Source organism: Pangasianodon hypophthalmus, chromosome 7, assembly GCF_027358585.1.
Source record: "Pangasianodon hypophthalmus isolate fPanHyp1 chromosome 7, fPanHyp1.pri, whole genome shotgun sequence".
Taxonomy (NCBI): Eukaryota; Metazoa; Chordata; class Actinopteri; order Siluriformes; family Pangasiidae; genus Pangasianodon; species Pangasianodon hypophthalmus.
In genome coordinates, this window is record NC_069716.1 from 11,949,191 (window position 1) to 11,967,310 (window position 18,120).

At 39.6% G+C, this 18,120-nt stretch overlaps 1 protein-coding gene across 1 annotated transcript in view; it reads left to right on the plus strand.

Annotated features, from left to right (window-relative positions):
* LOC113542778 (tudor domain-containing protein 5) overlaps positions 1–7,069 on the plus strand; it is a 52,625-nt gene extending 45,556 nt beyond the window's left edge. The window contains exons 7-8 of the mRNA XM_026940528.3: positions 6,352–6,434; positions 6,522–7,069. Coding sequence (XP_026796329.3) covers positions 6,352–6,434; positions 6,522–6,631 — 193 coding nt within the window. The 3' untranslated portion in view covers positions 6,632–7,069. The remainder of the gene's footprint in view (positions 1–6,351; positions 6,435–6,521) is intronic.
* Positions 7,070–18,120: the final 11,051 nt, after the last annotated feature.

Here is an 18,120-nt window from a genome sequence, read left to right on the forward strand (position 1 = left end):
GACCGTGTCATAAATTTTAAGTTTGTACTTACATACCTATAATATATCTGTAAAGGTTACATAAAAATAAACCAGGTTCTAAATATAAATGCTGCAAAAGGAAAAAAAATCATTCTGCAGATGTCATTATGAAATACAGTGCTATTGGTTGGGAAGATTTCAGACAAGTAGCAATGAAAGTTCTCAGAAGCAACATTATTAAACAACACTCAAATGAAAAAAGCTCTAGAGCCATAGCAAAGACCTTAAACATCCTGTCAGTACAATTAATTTGATAATATGCAGGTGGGAATTTCCTGGAACTGTAACTAATTTTCTTCAGACAGCGGGGTGCAAGATTTCACAACACAGACAAATGATAAGGAAGGTAAGAGAGGCCAGCAGTCGCTCGAAATGAGTTGCAGGACGACCTGAAAGCAGCGGGAACAACAGTTACACAGCAATGAACTGTACTGCATTTATCTCTGTTCCTACCCCCTAGACAAAACTCCTGCCAAAAAAGAAGCAAAGAGATGCACATCTAATAGCATTTAGACAAATCACTCTTTTGGAACAATATACTTTGGTAAGACAAAACAAAAATAGAACTTGCTGGCAATAATTCAGATCATCATGTTTGGGGAGAGAAGGGTTGTGTATATGATACACCACAACACCATATCCATAGTAAAGTACAGAGGTAGGAGCAGCATGATATGAGGAGGCTTCTCTGCAAATGGTAATGGGGCATTGCATGTTACTGAAGGAAACATGAACGAGTGACCCCAAACCTACAGCCAAAACAACTCAAGACGACCTCGCATGGCCTAGCCAATATCCTGACTTGAATCACATTGAAAATTTATAGAGGATTTAGAAATTGCGATTCTGTAAGTAGGACTCTCATAACCTTGTGGAATTAAAGACGAATTGCCAAGGGGAATGGGCCAAAATTCAGCAACAATACTGCAAAAAATCTAATTTCTTCTTACCGTAGATGTCTCGAAGCTGCAAGTTTAAAAGTTCTAATGTTAATTTGTGGTGTTCAAATACTTTTTTCCCCCTATCAATTTCATATCAATCTTGTATTCTGTAGCATTAATACTACCCTTCACTGGAACTAATGGCCCTAGCCCAAACCCTGAAAAAAGCCCCAAACCATTATCCCTACCCTGCTCCAAAATTCACTGTTGGCACTGTGCATTCTGGTAGGTAGTGTTCTCCTGGCATCTGCCAAACAACGATTCATCCCTCAGGCTGCAGGATAGTGAAGTGTGATTCATCACTCCAGAGAACACATTTCCAGTCCAGTGGTGGCATGCTTTACACCACTCCAGGCAACACTTGTTATTGCACATAATGATCTTAGGCTTCATTTTGTGACGCTCTCAATGCACAGTTCTTTTGCTGATGTTTGTTGCCACCAGAGACAGTTTGGAACACGGTAGTGAGAGATGCAACAGAGGATACACGATTTTTATGTGCCACACACTTAAGCACTTGACAGCTCTGCTCTGTGATTTTGCACAGTCTGCTTCGTGACTAAGCTATTGTTGATCCTAGATGCTTCCATTTCATAACAGGACTACATAGTTGACCAGGGCAGATCTAGCAGGGCAGAAATTTCATCAACTGTCTTGTGACAAAATTGGCATCCTATGACAATGTCATGTGTAAAGTTACTGAGCTGTTCAGAATGTCCCATTCTACAGCCATTGTTTGTCTGTGGAGATTGCATAGCTATGTGTTTGATTTTATGCACTTGTTAGCAGTGGGTGTGGATGAATCACCTGAACTCAACAATTAGGAGGGGTGACCGCATACTTTTTACTTATGTGTAGTGTATATATAGTATATATAGTGTATATTTCCCCTCATTGTTTTCTAGGCATCTGTCAGCAAGTTAAATCTTCTCAGAACTCGATAATGTCAGAGTGGATCATTTTTACAGGAGAAGCAGCTCTTGTTCACAAATTCATCCTCCTCTACTTCAGCCCTACAACAGTCTTCTACATACAGTCAGGTCCATAAATATTGGGACATCGACACAATTCTAACATTTTTGGCTCTATACACCACCACAATGGATTTCAAATGAAACGAACAAGATGTGCTTTAACTGCAGACTGTCAGCTTTAATTTGAGGGTATTTACATCCAAATCAGGTGAACAGTGTAGGAATTACAACAGTTTGCATATGTGCCTCCCACTTGTTAAGGGACCAAAAGTAATGGGACAGAATAATAATCATAAATCAAACTTTCACTTTTTAATACTTGGTTGCAAATCCTTTGCAGTCAATTACAGCCCGAAGTCTGGAACGCATAGACATCACCACACGCTCGGTTTCATCACTGGTGTTGCTCTGCCAGGTCCTCTACTGCAACTGTCTTCAGTTCCTGCTTGTTCTTGGGGCATTTTCCCTTCAGTTTTGTCTTCAGCAAGTGAAATGCATGCTCAATCGGATTCAGGTCAGGTGATTGACTTGGCCATTGCATAACAGTCCACTTCTTTCCCTTCAAAAACTCTTTGGTTGCTTTTGCAGTATGCTTTGGGTCATTGTCCATCTGCACTGTGAAGCGCCGTCCAATGAGTTCTGAAGCATTTGGCTGAATATGAGCAGATAATATTGCCCGAAACACTTCAGAATTCATCCTGCTGCTTTTGTCAGCAGTCACATCATCAATAAATACAAGAGAACCAGTTCCATTGGCAGCCATACATGCCCACGCCATGACACTACCACCACCATGCTTCACTGATGAAGTGGTATGCTTAGGATCATGAGCAGTTCCGTTCCTTCTCCATACTCTTCTCTTCCCATCACTCTGGTACAAGTTGATCTTGGTCTCATCTGTCCATAGGATGTTGTTCCAGAACTGTGAAGGCTTTTTTAGATGTCGTTTGGCAAACTCTAATCTGGCCTTCCTGTTTTTGAGGCTCACCAATGGTTTACATCTTGTGGTGAACCCTCTGTATTCACTCTGGTGAAGTCTTCTCTTGATTGTTGACTTTGACACCCATACACCTACCTCCTGGAGAGTGTTCTTGATCTGGCCAACTGTTGTGAAGGGTGTTTTCTTCACCAGGGAAAGAATTCTTCGGCCATTCACCACAGTTGTTTTCCGTGGTCTTCCGGGTCTTTTGGTGTTGCTGAGCTCACCGGTGCGTTCCTTCTTTTTAAGAATGTTCCAAACAGTTGTTTTGGCCACGCCTAATGTTTTTGCTATCTCTCTGATGGGTTTGTTTTGTTTTTTCAGCCTAATGATGGCTTGCTTCACTGATAGTGACAGCTCTTTGGATCTCATCTTGAGAGTTGACAGCAACAGATTCCAAATGCAAATAGCACACTTGAAATGAACTCTGGACCTTTTATCTGCTCATTGTAATTGGGATAATGAGGGAATAACACACCTGGCCATGGAACAGCTGAGAAGCCAATTGTCCCATCACTTTTGGTCCCTTAACAAGTGGGAGGCACATATGCAAACTGTTGTAATTCCTACACCGTTCACCTGATTTGGATGTAAATACCCTCAAATTAAAGCTGACAGTCTACAGTTAAAGCACATCTTGTTCGTTTCATTTGAAATCCATTGTGGTGGTGTCCCAAAATTTATGGACCTGACTGTATATTCATCCAGTGAATCAACAGTTTTAACAGTTACTTACAGTTGAGGCTCAGACAAAATTTTTCAGTTCTGTCCACAAATGTTCTATGGAATTCAAGTGAGGGTTTTGTGTTTGCCACTCTAATAATTTCACTTTGTTGTCTTTAACAAATTTTGTCACAGCTTTGGAGGTATGCTTAGGATTATTGTCCTGCTGGAACCAAATTTTAACTTTCTAGCTAATGTCTTGAGGTATTGCTTATGGTAGATGTACATGCATTGCCTCCAACTCCTGTACCAGTTCCTTTATTGTTGTCTTGGCGTTAAGTTGAAATTTTTGGACCAAACTTTGTTCATCTGTGGGAGTTAATTTGTGCCTCATTTGTGGTCGCAAGGTTTGTATATTTGCATATAATTGTTTGTACCGATGCTTGTGGTACCTTCAGTTGTTTGGAAATTGCTCCCAAGGTGGAACCGGACTTATGAGGTACAGAATTTTTTCTTCTGAGTTCTTGGCTAAGTTACTTGAATTTTCCTATGATATCAAGGGCAAAAAGTCACTGTCTCTAAAGGTGTATGCCCTTTTACAGCCATGTGTGCTTCTAATTAACTCCTAACTCTGATAGTTGGCCAATCAGAAGCTTCTAAATGTAAAGACCTGCTGATTTTCTGTTTCCAGATTCTTGAAGAGAAGTACAGGTGACTTGGGATATGTTCCTAGTGTGTAGGAGAGCTAGGTCAGCACAAAGAGTTCTGTGAGTGAGACATTTATGGTGGATGGTTTCCTGTACTGTGTCTTTAATTTTATTATGAACAGTAACTTCATATATTTTTTCTGTGGATCTTTCACTCCCTCGTCAGCAGCCATTTCTCCAGACATTTTTATTTTCTTGCTGTCTTCTGTGGCAATGCAACCTCTGGTAAAACATTGATCTCCTTATCCTATATATTTTTCATTTGCTTACTACACAAATCTATCTGCAGCTGCCTGAATCTGGCAAAGTGTCTGAGTAACCATATCCATTCAAAAAAAAGATACAAACCTGCCATTTTTATCTTTTTTGGTTTTTTGGGGTTTTTTTGAGCAGTCATCTGTTTGCCACTCAACAGGCTTTTTATGTCTGCTTTAACCTGTAAAACATCCTTCAGAACGATTTCTATACAAGATGGTTATTTCATGCTATTTGATGTGTTGATGTACATGCTTCAAATCTGTCACGCTAATAATTAATGAACTGTTAGTGTACTTTCCAAACATTGTGCAAACAAAACACTACAATGTGTGCTGTTCCTGGCAGGAAGTAAGCAACTTTCTATTGTTGCTCTCTTTGTACTTTAAGACTTTCTTCAACATTGGAATAGTTGAATTTTGTTAAGGTGGTAGCTCAGAAACAAAAACTGTCTGGTGTGGGTGCAGTGTTTAATCTCTGTTTCACTCCCGCTTTCATGGACTGTGCTGTCCTATGCACTGTTCTCATTATTCTGTCCAACTGGAGCTTCCTTTGCCTCTTCCCCCTTCTGCACTTACTTCCTCACTCTCACTGACTGGAGTCTCCTTTGCACTTTCCTGTGGACTCTCCCTACTGTAACGGTGAGTTCTGATGCCAGTGTACTATCCTTTTGCTCCTGGCTCTCATTGCTTACACTGTTTGATTGTGCTTTAACTAAATCTCAGGAAGATCAAGAAGCTAGTAGGTTTTGGGGCATTTATCAGTTTGTAACGAACACTGAGTTAGAAATTCTGTTTATGCATCAATGCCATAAAAAAAAGAAGAGATATAATTTGATATACATGGTGATTTTAATTATTTTGTATATTTTTGTTTTATGACTCTAAAAAAGAGGAATAAAATTAATGTCAATATGGGTGGACAAATCATAAATACATTAGTTAGCCCTGGCTAGTAGGCTTACGCGATATAACCATTTTATCGTCCCTACACTATTACACTGCCATGATATCCAGTGCAGTGATGTTTATGATGATTGTATTATATTACTAGACTTCCCTTCGTTGGAATATGTTAGTACAAGTTATCACTCAAAAACATGCCAAAAGAAAATTATTTTTCTTCCCGATAAAATGGGAGCTGAGACAGTATACATATGAATCTGGAATGATTTGTACAGGTCTTTTGGATGGCCAAATATTACCTGACATTGCGAGGGTTTTTTTTCTTTCTTTTTCTGGTTGTTGAACCTACTTGTCCACCAGGAAATGGAGGGAAAAAAAAAAAAAAAAAAACTATAGCGTAGACACAATCTGCTTAGCATGGGTGCCCAGGCTACTGCTATGCTGATGCCTTGCTGTGAACTACATTTATATACTTTTACTGCGGATTATACAGGTCTGGGTGTGACGAACACAATTAGTTTTTCCTCTATCTTCCTTATAACCATTCCTTAAAATGACTGAAGCCTTGCCAACATTCCTGCCTCCTGTTGGCTGAAGAACATACATGTCAGTGTACCATCACAAGTTCAACTCTGGGGAACTTTTTTAAAGATCAACAGAGCATATTTTTTATGCATCAGTAAGCATTGATGTAATCTGTCCATCAATCGTAGTGGTGCGTTTTTTGATGGGTACAAAAAGGTCCTTGTGGAAGAGGCCTTAAGTTACAAAACTGTCTGTGTTAGGTCAAATGCTAACTGTTCAGTGTAAAAATAACCCTATAATGTTCCTATAATATTGGCTACCTTCATTCTGGATTTTGTATTATAATTCTGTTTTTTTTTTTTGTTCTTTTCATTCTAACAGGAGAAGTTCTTGCCTGTCTTTGAGACTGGCTCAAAATGGTCATGCTAGGCCTGACCGAATGAGCAGCATGCATCTGAAAAGAAGTGAGTAGACCTTATTAGTTGTTACAGGAAGTATTCATTTGTTAAATCAGTGTTTCTGATAAAACTGAGTGTGGAATTGTCTTCTAGGTTATGCCCATGTGCAATCAAGAAAACACTCGGAATGGGAGAAGTATCTGATTTCCTGTTACACTCAGAACAGAAAATCACACATCTTGCAATATAAGGAAGACAGTTAGACATCACTGATTTTTCATCACTGATTAGTTTGTTATAGGTTTGTAGACAAATTGACAGTTTACTTGATGCAGAGCTTAAGGTTGTTCCTTGTCTTATTTTAGAAATGTTAAAGATACTTATTCTCTTAATACATTAGATTTGTCAGTGACCCCATCAATTAAGACTGTTGAGTTGTGATACTTCTATGTTGGGCCCATGGTAATGCAAAGGCTAGATGACTGCCTGATATTTCTCGTTTGTGATCACAGAGAATGTTTTGACTGAATGAAATTAGTGCATTTAGACATTGTATGTGTACAAATGCTTATTTAACCAGAATGATGATGTTTGAGGCAAATTTGTTGTAGTGCTGTCTATTTGTGTTATAGTGTTATGCATAATTCTGATTTGTGGTCATAATTTTCTGCAAATAAAAAAATGGCCTAAAACAAATTAAAATCACTTTTTTCCTTTGCAAATGTGATTGGTTAAAAACCCAATTTTTTTGAACAAATCAGGGTCTTACTGTAACTGAGCAAGCTAGGCATCGTGCTGCTGTTAGAATAACCTTAAGCTGAAGATCAAGTCATCTTGCCTAAATATGAATTCTGTATATGTACTTTATGGAACTCAAATATTTTCCACGTTATTATTTTAAATTTATTTTAAATGTTAAGGTTCCAGTAAAGGGAAATCATAATTCAGAATACAAAGACATTCTAGTTAATTGTGTTTTTCCAACGTTGTGGCAACAGTTTGGGTAAGGCCCACATATGGGTCTGCTTAGGTGTCCACATAAGTTTGGCCTTATAGTGTATGTTTCCTTAGTGGCATGTGTCACAACATCCTTTTAGGAGTCAGAGTGCTCAGGTGTATTTGTGGCTGTCGAATTGCTAAAAGTCTGATTTGGCTCCGAATAATAATCACAACACTTGTAAAAGGCAAACCTTAAAGCAAGGTGTAAATGGAGTGATGGTGACTGAACAGCTTTTTGTGTGCAAAAAATGTAAGGAAAGTAAATGGTAAAGAAAATAAAAGTTCAGTTAATGTTTTTTTCTCATCTAACTGCCATTCTTTCTGTGCATGTAGTAGATGATCATCTCTGTTGAACTGCCACACTGACTAGTACTATTAAGTGCAAAACATTTGTTGGCTGTTCATAAAGTAACTGCATATATTAGTGATTGCGCATTGCTTTGCACTAATGTTATCTGATTTCTATTATGTTTTATTAGGATTGTGCATTGCACAATCACTATAAGTTTTTGTGCAATGAGCAATACTATTGTTAGGCAATATATCACATTGTATTACTATTATTAGGATTGCGTTATTGCGCAATCACTATAAGTATTGTTACATTTATATCTTTTGTTATCCGATTTGTATTATTTAGTGTGTTGCAGAGGACCGTGAGTCCTATAAACAAAATTCTTTTTCCACTGACTACTTGGCTTTTCCCAACAAAAAAGCCTCAAGAACCATTTAGCTCTGCCCACTTAGATTTAGAACTCCACCTATGCCGATCTCAAGCACGGATGTGAAAGAAGGAGAGCCGGGAGTGGGGCTAGTCCCCACACCCCATAAAATCCCTATAGGCTACAGAAACAGCAACACTTAGATTTTGTTTTTTTTTTTGCTAATTTGCATAATATGCAAAACCTACTTTTGCTAACTAGTCCTAGGATTTTTTTTGCCTGTCTTCACAAATTTGGTGTCATACTACTCAGCAGAGTGTGAACCTCAATAATTACCCAAAACATGTTGACATTTGTAAACAATATGGCTCCCATTTGTCAATCAGTACTAATGAAATTTGAACAAATATAGTTCACTTAATAGTAAAATTAAAAAAAGATACCATATTCCTCCCTTTGAACATATATTTCAAATCTAAAAAATGAAACTAATAAATGAAAAATCAATGAAATGAATACAAAAGAAAATATGAGTAAGTATTCCTGGTGTGGGTGTTGTGCGGAAAACATTTCCTATCTCACAGCTTTAAGCCTCCAACTGTAAGGAAACATAATTGAATGAGTATAAATGTGAATTGTAAAATATGAAAAGAAAATCCTTAAACCCCATATTTATAGTTTTTCATCCTCTTCCTTTGGGCAGTCATGACCTGGATAAGGAAATAGATCTGGGTAATCATCATCATTGTAATTTCCCTCATCAGTCTGTGCTAGCTTAGATACTGAGTTACTGAATTACAGAGTTACTCCCCCTATCTATCGTTGGATAAGAGCCCTGGCACAATCCTAAGAGACAGTACAACAGAATATCAGAATACTAAACATTAATAATACTGGGATCAGTATTTGTACAAGCATGATGCCCCAACGCCCCAATTTATCATTCAACCATTTATTAAAACTCCATCCTGCACTACCTGATGGTCCAAATTGGTCTCTTATTATCTCTAGAGCTCCTATAACATTAGTAATGTTTTCTGAGTTATCTGGGATAAGGGTGATACACATGCATCACCAGTTCAATTCAACATGGTGCATAGCCCTCCTGTCCTAGCCAGCAAATAATCTAAAATCAAACAGAGCCGTCTTGAGCCGTGAACAACAACTTGAATGTCTTAATGGTTTCATTGGCGAATGCAGACATGGCGTATGTAATATCACTCTATACCAAGGGAATATACCTATTTTTCTCATAAGCCAATGTGCCAATGATACGAATCCAAATTATGAAACTCAGCTATTTCCCTTTTATTACTTTTCAATTCGCTTGTGTGTTCTTTACTAACAGGAACTCATTCTATTGGCAGTAATGACAATTGGGGTTTCAAAATTACAAGGTAACAGCAGCCAGACCAGTCTGCGCATAAGTAAAAGTAGACATTTAGTCCACAGGCATATGCATATCTGGCCGATAAGTGGACAATGCCTTTGGTAAGGGTACAACTTTAGGCATTACTGTATACTTGCTTCCCTCATTGTCAAAGAACGTTTCACTACATTCCACATAGTCTCCATAGAGTGAGGAGCACATAAAGATACTACCCTTATTATGATTCCAACAGAAGCAATACGTTGGATTATTTCCTAAATACACATATACACAGAGGACCAGATGTTAAATTCCTACACTACTGCCTGTAAACCTAGTGCACGTTGTAGCCTATAACAGTCCAAGGTACACTCTGTCAGTCTCAGATGTATTCATAGGGATGGCTTTCGAAGACATAACAGTGTCAAAATTGGGTAAGGGCCTAACTAGAACCAGGCAGGTTTGCTTTTTACTTTTAGACAATTGCTTTACAATGTGTCATACAATGACACCACAAATTCATTTTGGCTTCAGGGTCTTCTATCCTTAGCACGTTTAGTTCAAACCAGATTCTTTCCACCTTCCTGACCTTTCCCTATTATATTGGTTTGACCTGGGCTATAATAAAAGGCTTGTAGGAACAAGAATCACTGCTAGTATAACATTTAAGAGTACCATTACTGTGGGAGGATCTCTAATCTCTTTTTCTAGCCAGTAATTACCCCGATATTTTCTATTATCGCGAAGTGTGTAAATGTACTTTTTCTCACTCGTTGAAGTTCAGTTTAACAGAGGATATGTGAAGTTACCAAGATCGCAAGACTTGCAGTTGGGTGGATGTCCAAAAAGTCTGCAAAACAAAGTTCTAGGTTTATTCTTGTATATTCTTCTCCTGTCTTTTATACAGGAATGACAATTTTTAGTTTGTGAACAACTGCGATTTAGTTGTTTCTCACAAGACTGCTCAGAGATGTCTTTCATGTGGCTTCTTCCGCTGTTACTCTCAAGTCCTGAGCCTCCTCACACTCCAGACCCTCGTTGGTCTCCCTAAGAGACTCTTCTTCCTCTGCCAGAATTAGAGGCATGCTTGGTGTGAGATCTGGTGGGTTCAAATTCTGGTAATCAGTGCGGTGTCTTTCTCAGGAGCTCTGATGGCAGCTGGAGTCATCAGAAGGATTATCCAAGGTCCACACCACCTCAGTCTGTGCTACACTTTTCTTTGTTCCTTTTTCTTTTTCTTTTCTGATCTCTCATTATCACCCAGTCACCATCTTTCAGATTACGTAGAGACCCTTTAACTGGTACAGGCTTTGCACAATTTACATGTATATTTCTTAAGTGGTCATCCGTCTGCTCTAAGGATCCTTCCATCTGCAGTGACCTGAAACAAAGAGAAGCAAAACTTCCAGTGGACTCAGACCTGTTTGTCTGTTTGTATGTCCTCTAATGTGCATGAGCACTAGTGGTAGTGCTAGGACCCAACTGAGACCTGTATCTGTCATGATCTTTGCTAATTTTAGTTTGACAGTTTGGTTCAATCTTTCCACTGCCCCAGGTGACTGGGAATGGTAAGCATTATGTTGTTTCAAATCAAAATTTAGCTTCTCAGACAAGTATGTAATCACTTTTTTCACAAATGGGGTTCCATTGTCTGATGAATGTTTTTTTAGATATTCCCCAGCAGGGATCACCTCTCTGACCAGGTGCTTTGCTACTGTAAGTACATTTGTCTCCTGCACAGAAAAGATTCAGGGTTTTTTGAAAACATTTCAACATTACTAGACAAAAATGGTATTCTTGAGCAGGGGTTAGTTCAGTGAAATCCATCATTAAATGGTCAAAAGGTGTTTAAGTGTGGGATGTGCACATTGCAGAATGTTTAGGAATATATACAGTAGTTAGTCATCCAGAATGGCATTACCGCCAGTGCAGTTGCCGCCACGATTTTTCATTTGCTACTGCAAACCACTAAGTGGTGCTATAATCATAGAATTTCCTTAGGCGGGAGCCGAACATTTCATAGCCCATTCTGTGAGTGTCAGTTAAAGAGTTAAAGAGGTTGTTTTACCTATACAATGTCAGGAAATGCCCACTGTAAGCTCTCAGCAAGCACTGAATGTTCCACTGAAGTTAATATACTGTACGGTTCTCGTTTTGTTATTTTTGAGGGAAAGAAATTCTTTACATTACAGGGGATTTTTTTTCACCTTTATTTTTATAACTATAACCTATAGGTTTATTGATAGCCACATAAGAACATACACAAAACGTTCACTTCTAGTTATTTGTAGGTTTTATTTTTATAACTGCAAAAGCTCCTACAGCAGAGTCAGGGGCAGAATGCAGTATGTGAGCGGCGTGGAGGGACAGCAATTTGCCTAAAGCATGCTCAAACCCAAGAGGTTGGAAAGGTAGTATAGTGGGCTACACGTCTCCAACATGACATACATATATATATATATATTTAGGTGAACTAAACTAAACTAAATTGTCATGTTATCGCTGCCCCTGATAACATGACAATGCAAACTCTTGATCATCTTAACTAATGCCATTCGTTATGGAATATTGCTGCTGCTTATGCATCGTTGCAGGAGTTTTCAGTTAAAATGGCACTGAGCAAAAACCAAGCAAAAACCAACTTAAGCCAATATCTCCGTGGGTTTATGAAACCGAATCTTCTGAAAGCAATTTGCAATTCCCAAAGCTGTTGTCCGACAGGCCCAGTCTCGAGAACCAACACCATTCCTGTGGAGAAGAGGTGTAAATACGGACACTTACTGCAGCTCTGATCAGTTCTAATCAGCTCTGAAGGTTTTGAACAGTTTTTTAGAAATTACACGGAGCAGAATGAAACAGTTGTAATGTCACATTTTTATTACATGCCTGTGTAATAACTTAACATTGACAGCCCTAATATAAATTAATTTGCCCTTTCAGATTCCTTTACCATGTACAATACAGTAATAACTTTGTGTTTTCTGTTCTTTAAATATTGTAAGCATCATGTACCTATTTAATGTAAAGCTTGAGTTTACTAACCGATGTTGGCACATAACTCGATAACAAGGATTAGGTTTTCCTAATCTTTGTTGTACTTATAGAAATGAGAGATAGTAGGCTATTGTAGTCAAGCAGTTTATTTACTAATTAATGGCAACAGTAAAATAATATTGCTATATTCGAGATGACCCTCATGGTTATGCTCAACCAGAACTGGCATAACTTCCTGAAGGTGGTCAATGTATCTGTTGCAGGCTGCTTTAGTCAGGCAATCTGTCCAGAAAGTCGCAATGGCCTGAAGAAGCACATCTCCTTGGCTTGGCCTCGCTTCTGATGAGCTCCTTCAGTGCGTGCCAAATAAATAATAAATAAGAGTTAGATTCATTTGGCTTACACTTCATAGATGAGTTCACCTAAATAGGCTACCCAAGAAAGACCAACAGATGAAAAACATACTCGGCTGGTGTTTTCACCCAGTTAACCCCCTCCTCAACAATACACTGTCGGGCCGCTGTACACTGATCAGCCATAACATTAAAACCACCTGCCTAATATGGTGTAGGTCCCCATTGTGCTGCCAAAACAACTCGGACCTGTTGAAGGTGTTCTGTGGTATCTGGCACCAAGAAATTAGCAGTAGATCCTTTAAGTCCTGTAAGTTGCGAGGTGGAGCCTCCATGGTTCAGACTTGTTTATGCATCACATCCCACAGATGCTTGATTGGATTGAGATCTGGGGAATTTCGAGACCAAGTCAACACCTTGTACTCTCTGTCATGTTCCTCAAACCATTCCTGAACAATTTTTGCAGTGTGGTAAGGTGCATTATCCTGCTGAAAGAGACCACTGCCATTAGGGAATACTGTTGCCATGAAGGGGTGTACTTGGTCTGCAACAATTAGGTAGGTGGTACGTGTCAAAGTAAAATCCACATGAGTGCCAGGACTAATGGTTTCCCAGCAGAAAATTGTCCAGAGTATCATACTGCCTCCACCAGCTTACCTTCTTCCTATAGTGTATCATGGTGCCATCTCTTCTCCACTTAAGCGACACACGTATCCGGCCATCCACATGATGTAAAAGAAAACGTGATTGATCAGACCAGGCTATCTTCTTCCATTGCTCCATGGCCCAGTTTTGATGCTCACGTGCCCATTTTAGGCACTTTCAGCGTTGGACAGGGGTCAGCATGGGCACTCGGTCTGCGGCTAGATAGCCCCATGCGCAGCAAGCTGTGATACACTGTGTGTTCTGACACCTTTCTATTATAGCCAGCATTAACAGCATCAACAATTTATGCTACAGTAGATCTTCTGTGGGATCAGAAAAGACGGGCTAGCCTTTGCCCCCCTACATGCATCAGTGAGCCTTGGCCACCCATGACCCTGTCGCCAGTTCATTGGTTGTCCTTCCTTGGGCCACTTTTGGTAGGTACCAACCACTGTATACCAGGAACACCCCCACAAGACCTGCCGTTTTAGACATGATCTGACCCAGTTGTTTAGCCATCACAATTTGACTGCTGTCAAAGTCACTCAGATCCTTACACTTGTCCATTTTGACTACTTCCAATACAACAACTTCGAGAAGTGACTGTTCACTTGCTGCCTAATATATCCAACCCTTAGCAGGTGCCATTGCAGCGAGATAATCAATGTTATCCACTTCACCTTTCAGTGGTTTTAATATTATGTCTGATCCTTGTATGTTTCGGGTCATTGTCCCTACTAACACAGAAACTTTAGAAAATACATAATCAGGTCCGCTAATATAATTTAAATAATTATAATAAAAAAATATATAAAGAAACTGCTCATTGTGGTCAGTTGTGTAGTCCATTAACTTTTTACCTTGGATGCAGTGATGAGGTCCTCTGAAGTGTTGCCGTAAGTATGGCACCAAATTGGGGGGGTATTATACATGATGATACAATGATAAATTATTAATAATTTTGTTCCCTTGTTCATTATAATGTAACTAAGTATATCATTGAATGCATTCTACCGTAATTCACACCTTCATGTAGGCTTATGTCAGGTAAAGTGGACCATAAGGTCAATTGGGCATTTAAGGTTACAATGTCTTAAAATTGAGGATTATTGCTTTGACATGCTAAGCACAATTTTTCATTTGTAACATTTGTAGAGGCCATTCATAAGAAACATTTGAACACCTAAAAGTAAGGTAGTGTGAATTGTATCTCGATGATCTTAGGGGGAAAAAAAACTGTTGACACGGAGAGGGGTTAATGACATTTCTTGGTCTTGGTGAAAAAAATCTGCCAGCACAAGACAAAATATACTTACAGTATGTTAAAAACAGATAACTGCTGATATCAATACTGTTTGTAATGTAAAAAAAAAAAAAATATTCTCAATAAAACACTGACATGTAAGTCATCATCAAGTAAATTCATGAGCCCGGTGTGCTGGTGAATTTTACTTTCATACAAATTCATACAATTTGTACATTCATAAAAATATAAACCATTATAAATATTTTCCTGTGCATCCACAGATTTTCCCCGATTTCACTCTAACCCCACCCACTTTTCACAGCCGCCTAGACCAACAGTACTTAATGGTGGTGTGTGCCACATTACTAATTCAGGACAAACTAAAGAGTAGCTGTACCATGTCAGTGAAAGGAAAATTACACTGCATGATTTTATGGTGGCAGGATGAGGAATTCAAAGAAGGTAAAAATTCCAAATGCCTATAAAAAAAGATTATATTGACAATGGTTATTGTTTTCATATTGCCTTTTAATCATTCCACTATGTTGACAGAAACCTATGGTGGAAAACAGACCCCACCTCCCTAAACCGACAGCAGAGAGGCGGATGAAACAAAAGACACACATGGTAAAGAAAAAAGCAGCAAGTTGCCTGTTATTAGTGTACAATACAATGTATATTGTATAATACAATGCATATAGTGTATTAATACAATGTGTTTTCTTCCAATATAGGCAACTTTCTTGTTTGAACAAGTTTCAAACACTGGACACCAAGAGTAAGAAAATATTTGTGGAGGCCTGAGCTAGTGAGGCAGAACGCCGAGATGGAGCTCTCTCCTCAGGGCCTCAATGTCTGCAAGGAGGCAAACATTATGCAGCACTTGCAGATTTAAAAACGACACACACCGGGCTCATCCAGGCCCAGCTAAAAGAAGCGCACACAGCAACAGAGGCAATGAGGACTCAACTCGACTGTGCCCACCCCCAACATTGGACTGTCCGGCCGAGGTCGCTGCTAGCCTGAGTGGAGATGAGCTAGAGATCCTAATGATGCAGAGTCGGGGACGGCTGGATCAGTAAGGCTGCTTGTTGTTCTGTCCCCTTTTACCAGAGCAGCAGTATAAAGAGTAGGCACGTTTGGCAGTGGACAGAGGTCAGCATGGGCACTCTGACAGGTCTGTGGCTACACAGCCCCATACGCAGCAAGCTGCGATGCACTGTGTTCTGACACCTTTCTATCATAGCCAGCTTTAACTTTTCAGCAATTTGTGCTACAATAGCTCTTCTGTGGGATCAGACCAGACAGATTAGCCTTCACTACCTGCGCGCATCATTGAGCTTTGGGCACCCATGACCCTGTCGCTAGTTCAGCGGTTGTCCTTCCTTGGACCACTTTTGGTAGGTACTAACCACTGCATACCGGGAACACACCACAAGGCCTACTGTTTTAAAGCTGCTCTGACCCAGTCATCTAGCCATCACAATTTGGCCATTGTCAAAGTCTCTCTAATCCTTACACTTGCCCATTTTTCTTGTTTCCAACAAATCAACTTTGAGAACCAACTGGTCACTTGCTGCTGAATATATCTCAACCCTTGACAGGTGCTATTGTAACGAGATAATCAATATTATTCACTTCATCTGTCAGTGGTCATAATGTTATGGCTGATCGGTGTATGTGTGTGTGTGCGTAGCATTGCACTTTGCGCCTCTCATGATTGAATCAGTGAAAGCACCTGATCCTCATTTACTCATCAGCCTGCAGTGTATAAAACTCCTGGTTCTTCAGCCACTCATCACTAGATCATTCCAGCTTCTAGCGTTTATTTTTGCCTTTATGCGTAATACACGAATCATCCAGCCTGCTCACTTGATTCCTGCTACTCCCAGCCCTGTTTTGCCCTCCCCTTGGCTCACAGGCAGCGCATTCTCATGCCGCCAACCTAAGTTCAAGCCCCGACCTTGACTGACACAATTACCATGCTCCTTTTCCACTCACCCCCACCTCCTCAAGTCCTTTATAAAACCCGTTAACCTTCAGTTCTTGTGTCTGTGCTCTGCTTCTGGGTCCTCTCGTTCTCGTTGGTTATAACACTTAAGGAATAAACAGTTTATTTTCCAAGACTCAAACTGTTATTAATACATAAGCTCAAATACATTGTCAAGCATAAGAAGTCATGTGTAATATTTTCTTTAGAGAAAACTTTAGGAATAATTGAAATCCACTTATCCTGTCATTTCCATTTTTTCTCTTGTTTGATGGCAGCAGATTTTGTGAACAAGATTCATGTGTAAATTTGTGTGTGCCGCAGTAGCGGCGGTCCCTGGAGCGGTAAGGGGCATTTTGGTTGCCGATCTACTGTATTTACCATGTCCACAATACCTCCCTTAGATACATGCTCTGCACTGTGAGTGATTTTTGCCAAATATGGAAAAGCTGTTTTTAGAATAGCTGGTCTGTTCTGATAATCCAGCCATGTGCTCGTGATTGGGTCCATTCTGAAATTTACTTTCTACAGTTTCAGTTCCTGTTCAGTACTGGCTAGCTGCAAGCGAGGCAAATCATTGTGGTTAGTCAGAGAGACATTTGGTTGTAGCAACATCTGCAGAGTGTGTGCTTCAGAAGTCTGTGCAGTCTGTTTAGCTGTCAAATCAGCCAACATATTCTCTTGTGAAATGGGGTCAGTGTCATGTGTGAGCCTTCACTTACATACAGAAATGCATTTGGGAAGCTGAACAATCTCTAACAAATTTATTATCAGGACCTTGTGTGCAGTGGATTTGCCTGACAAGGTGAGAAACGCCCTGTGTTTATATAAAACACCAGTGTGTCATGCAGTGTTATAAATGCATAATTACTGTCTGTATATATGGTTCAGGTCCTGCCTTCACTTAGAATACATGCTCTAATGAACACAAACATCTCCTTGAGATGCTCGCTGAACACCTTGTAAACCTCTGTGTTTTTATGGATTTTTGAAAGTTGTTCAGAAATATGTTCGTCAGACCAAATTTCAATGAGGCATTGTACCTTGTCTTTTGTACAAGTTAAACCTCTATTCATGTTGCGAGCCATTAGCTCACATTAGTTTGTTGCGAGCAAAACACACACACTGTTTACATAATGCAGTTCCCATCATGCATTGCTATACACGTTGGTTCATTGGTCTGCTGGGTCAAATTTCTTTCTCACCACAAGAAAACTGCTCCAGAGTTTGTTTGCAATCAGGCTGAGACCACCTCGTTCAGGTGGTCTCGGCCCGATTGTTTTGGTGTGGATCTGAGCACGATTGCCAATGTCAGTTCATGTCTAAATGAACCGAACCAAGGGAGAAAACGCAACAGGTTCCAAAACAAACACTCCAAATTAGCCAGGTGTGAAAATGACCCAAAGAGTTTGGACTAGTGCTTGCATTATCATGAGACTCACCGAGGTCACCACGTCATGCCTCTGTACAGATGTGGTTGTTTGTGAAAACGAA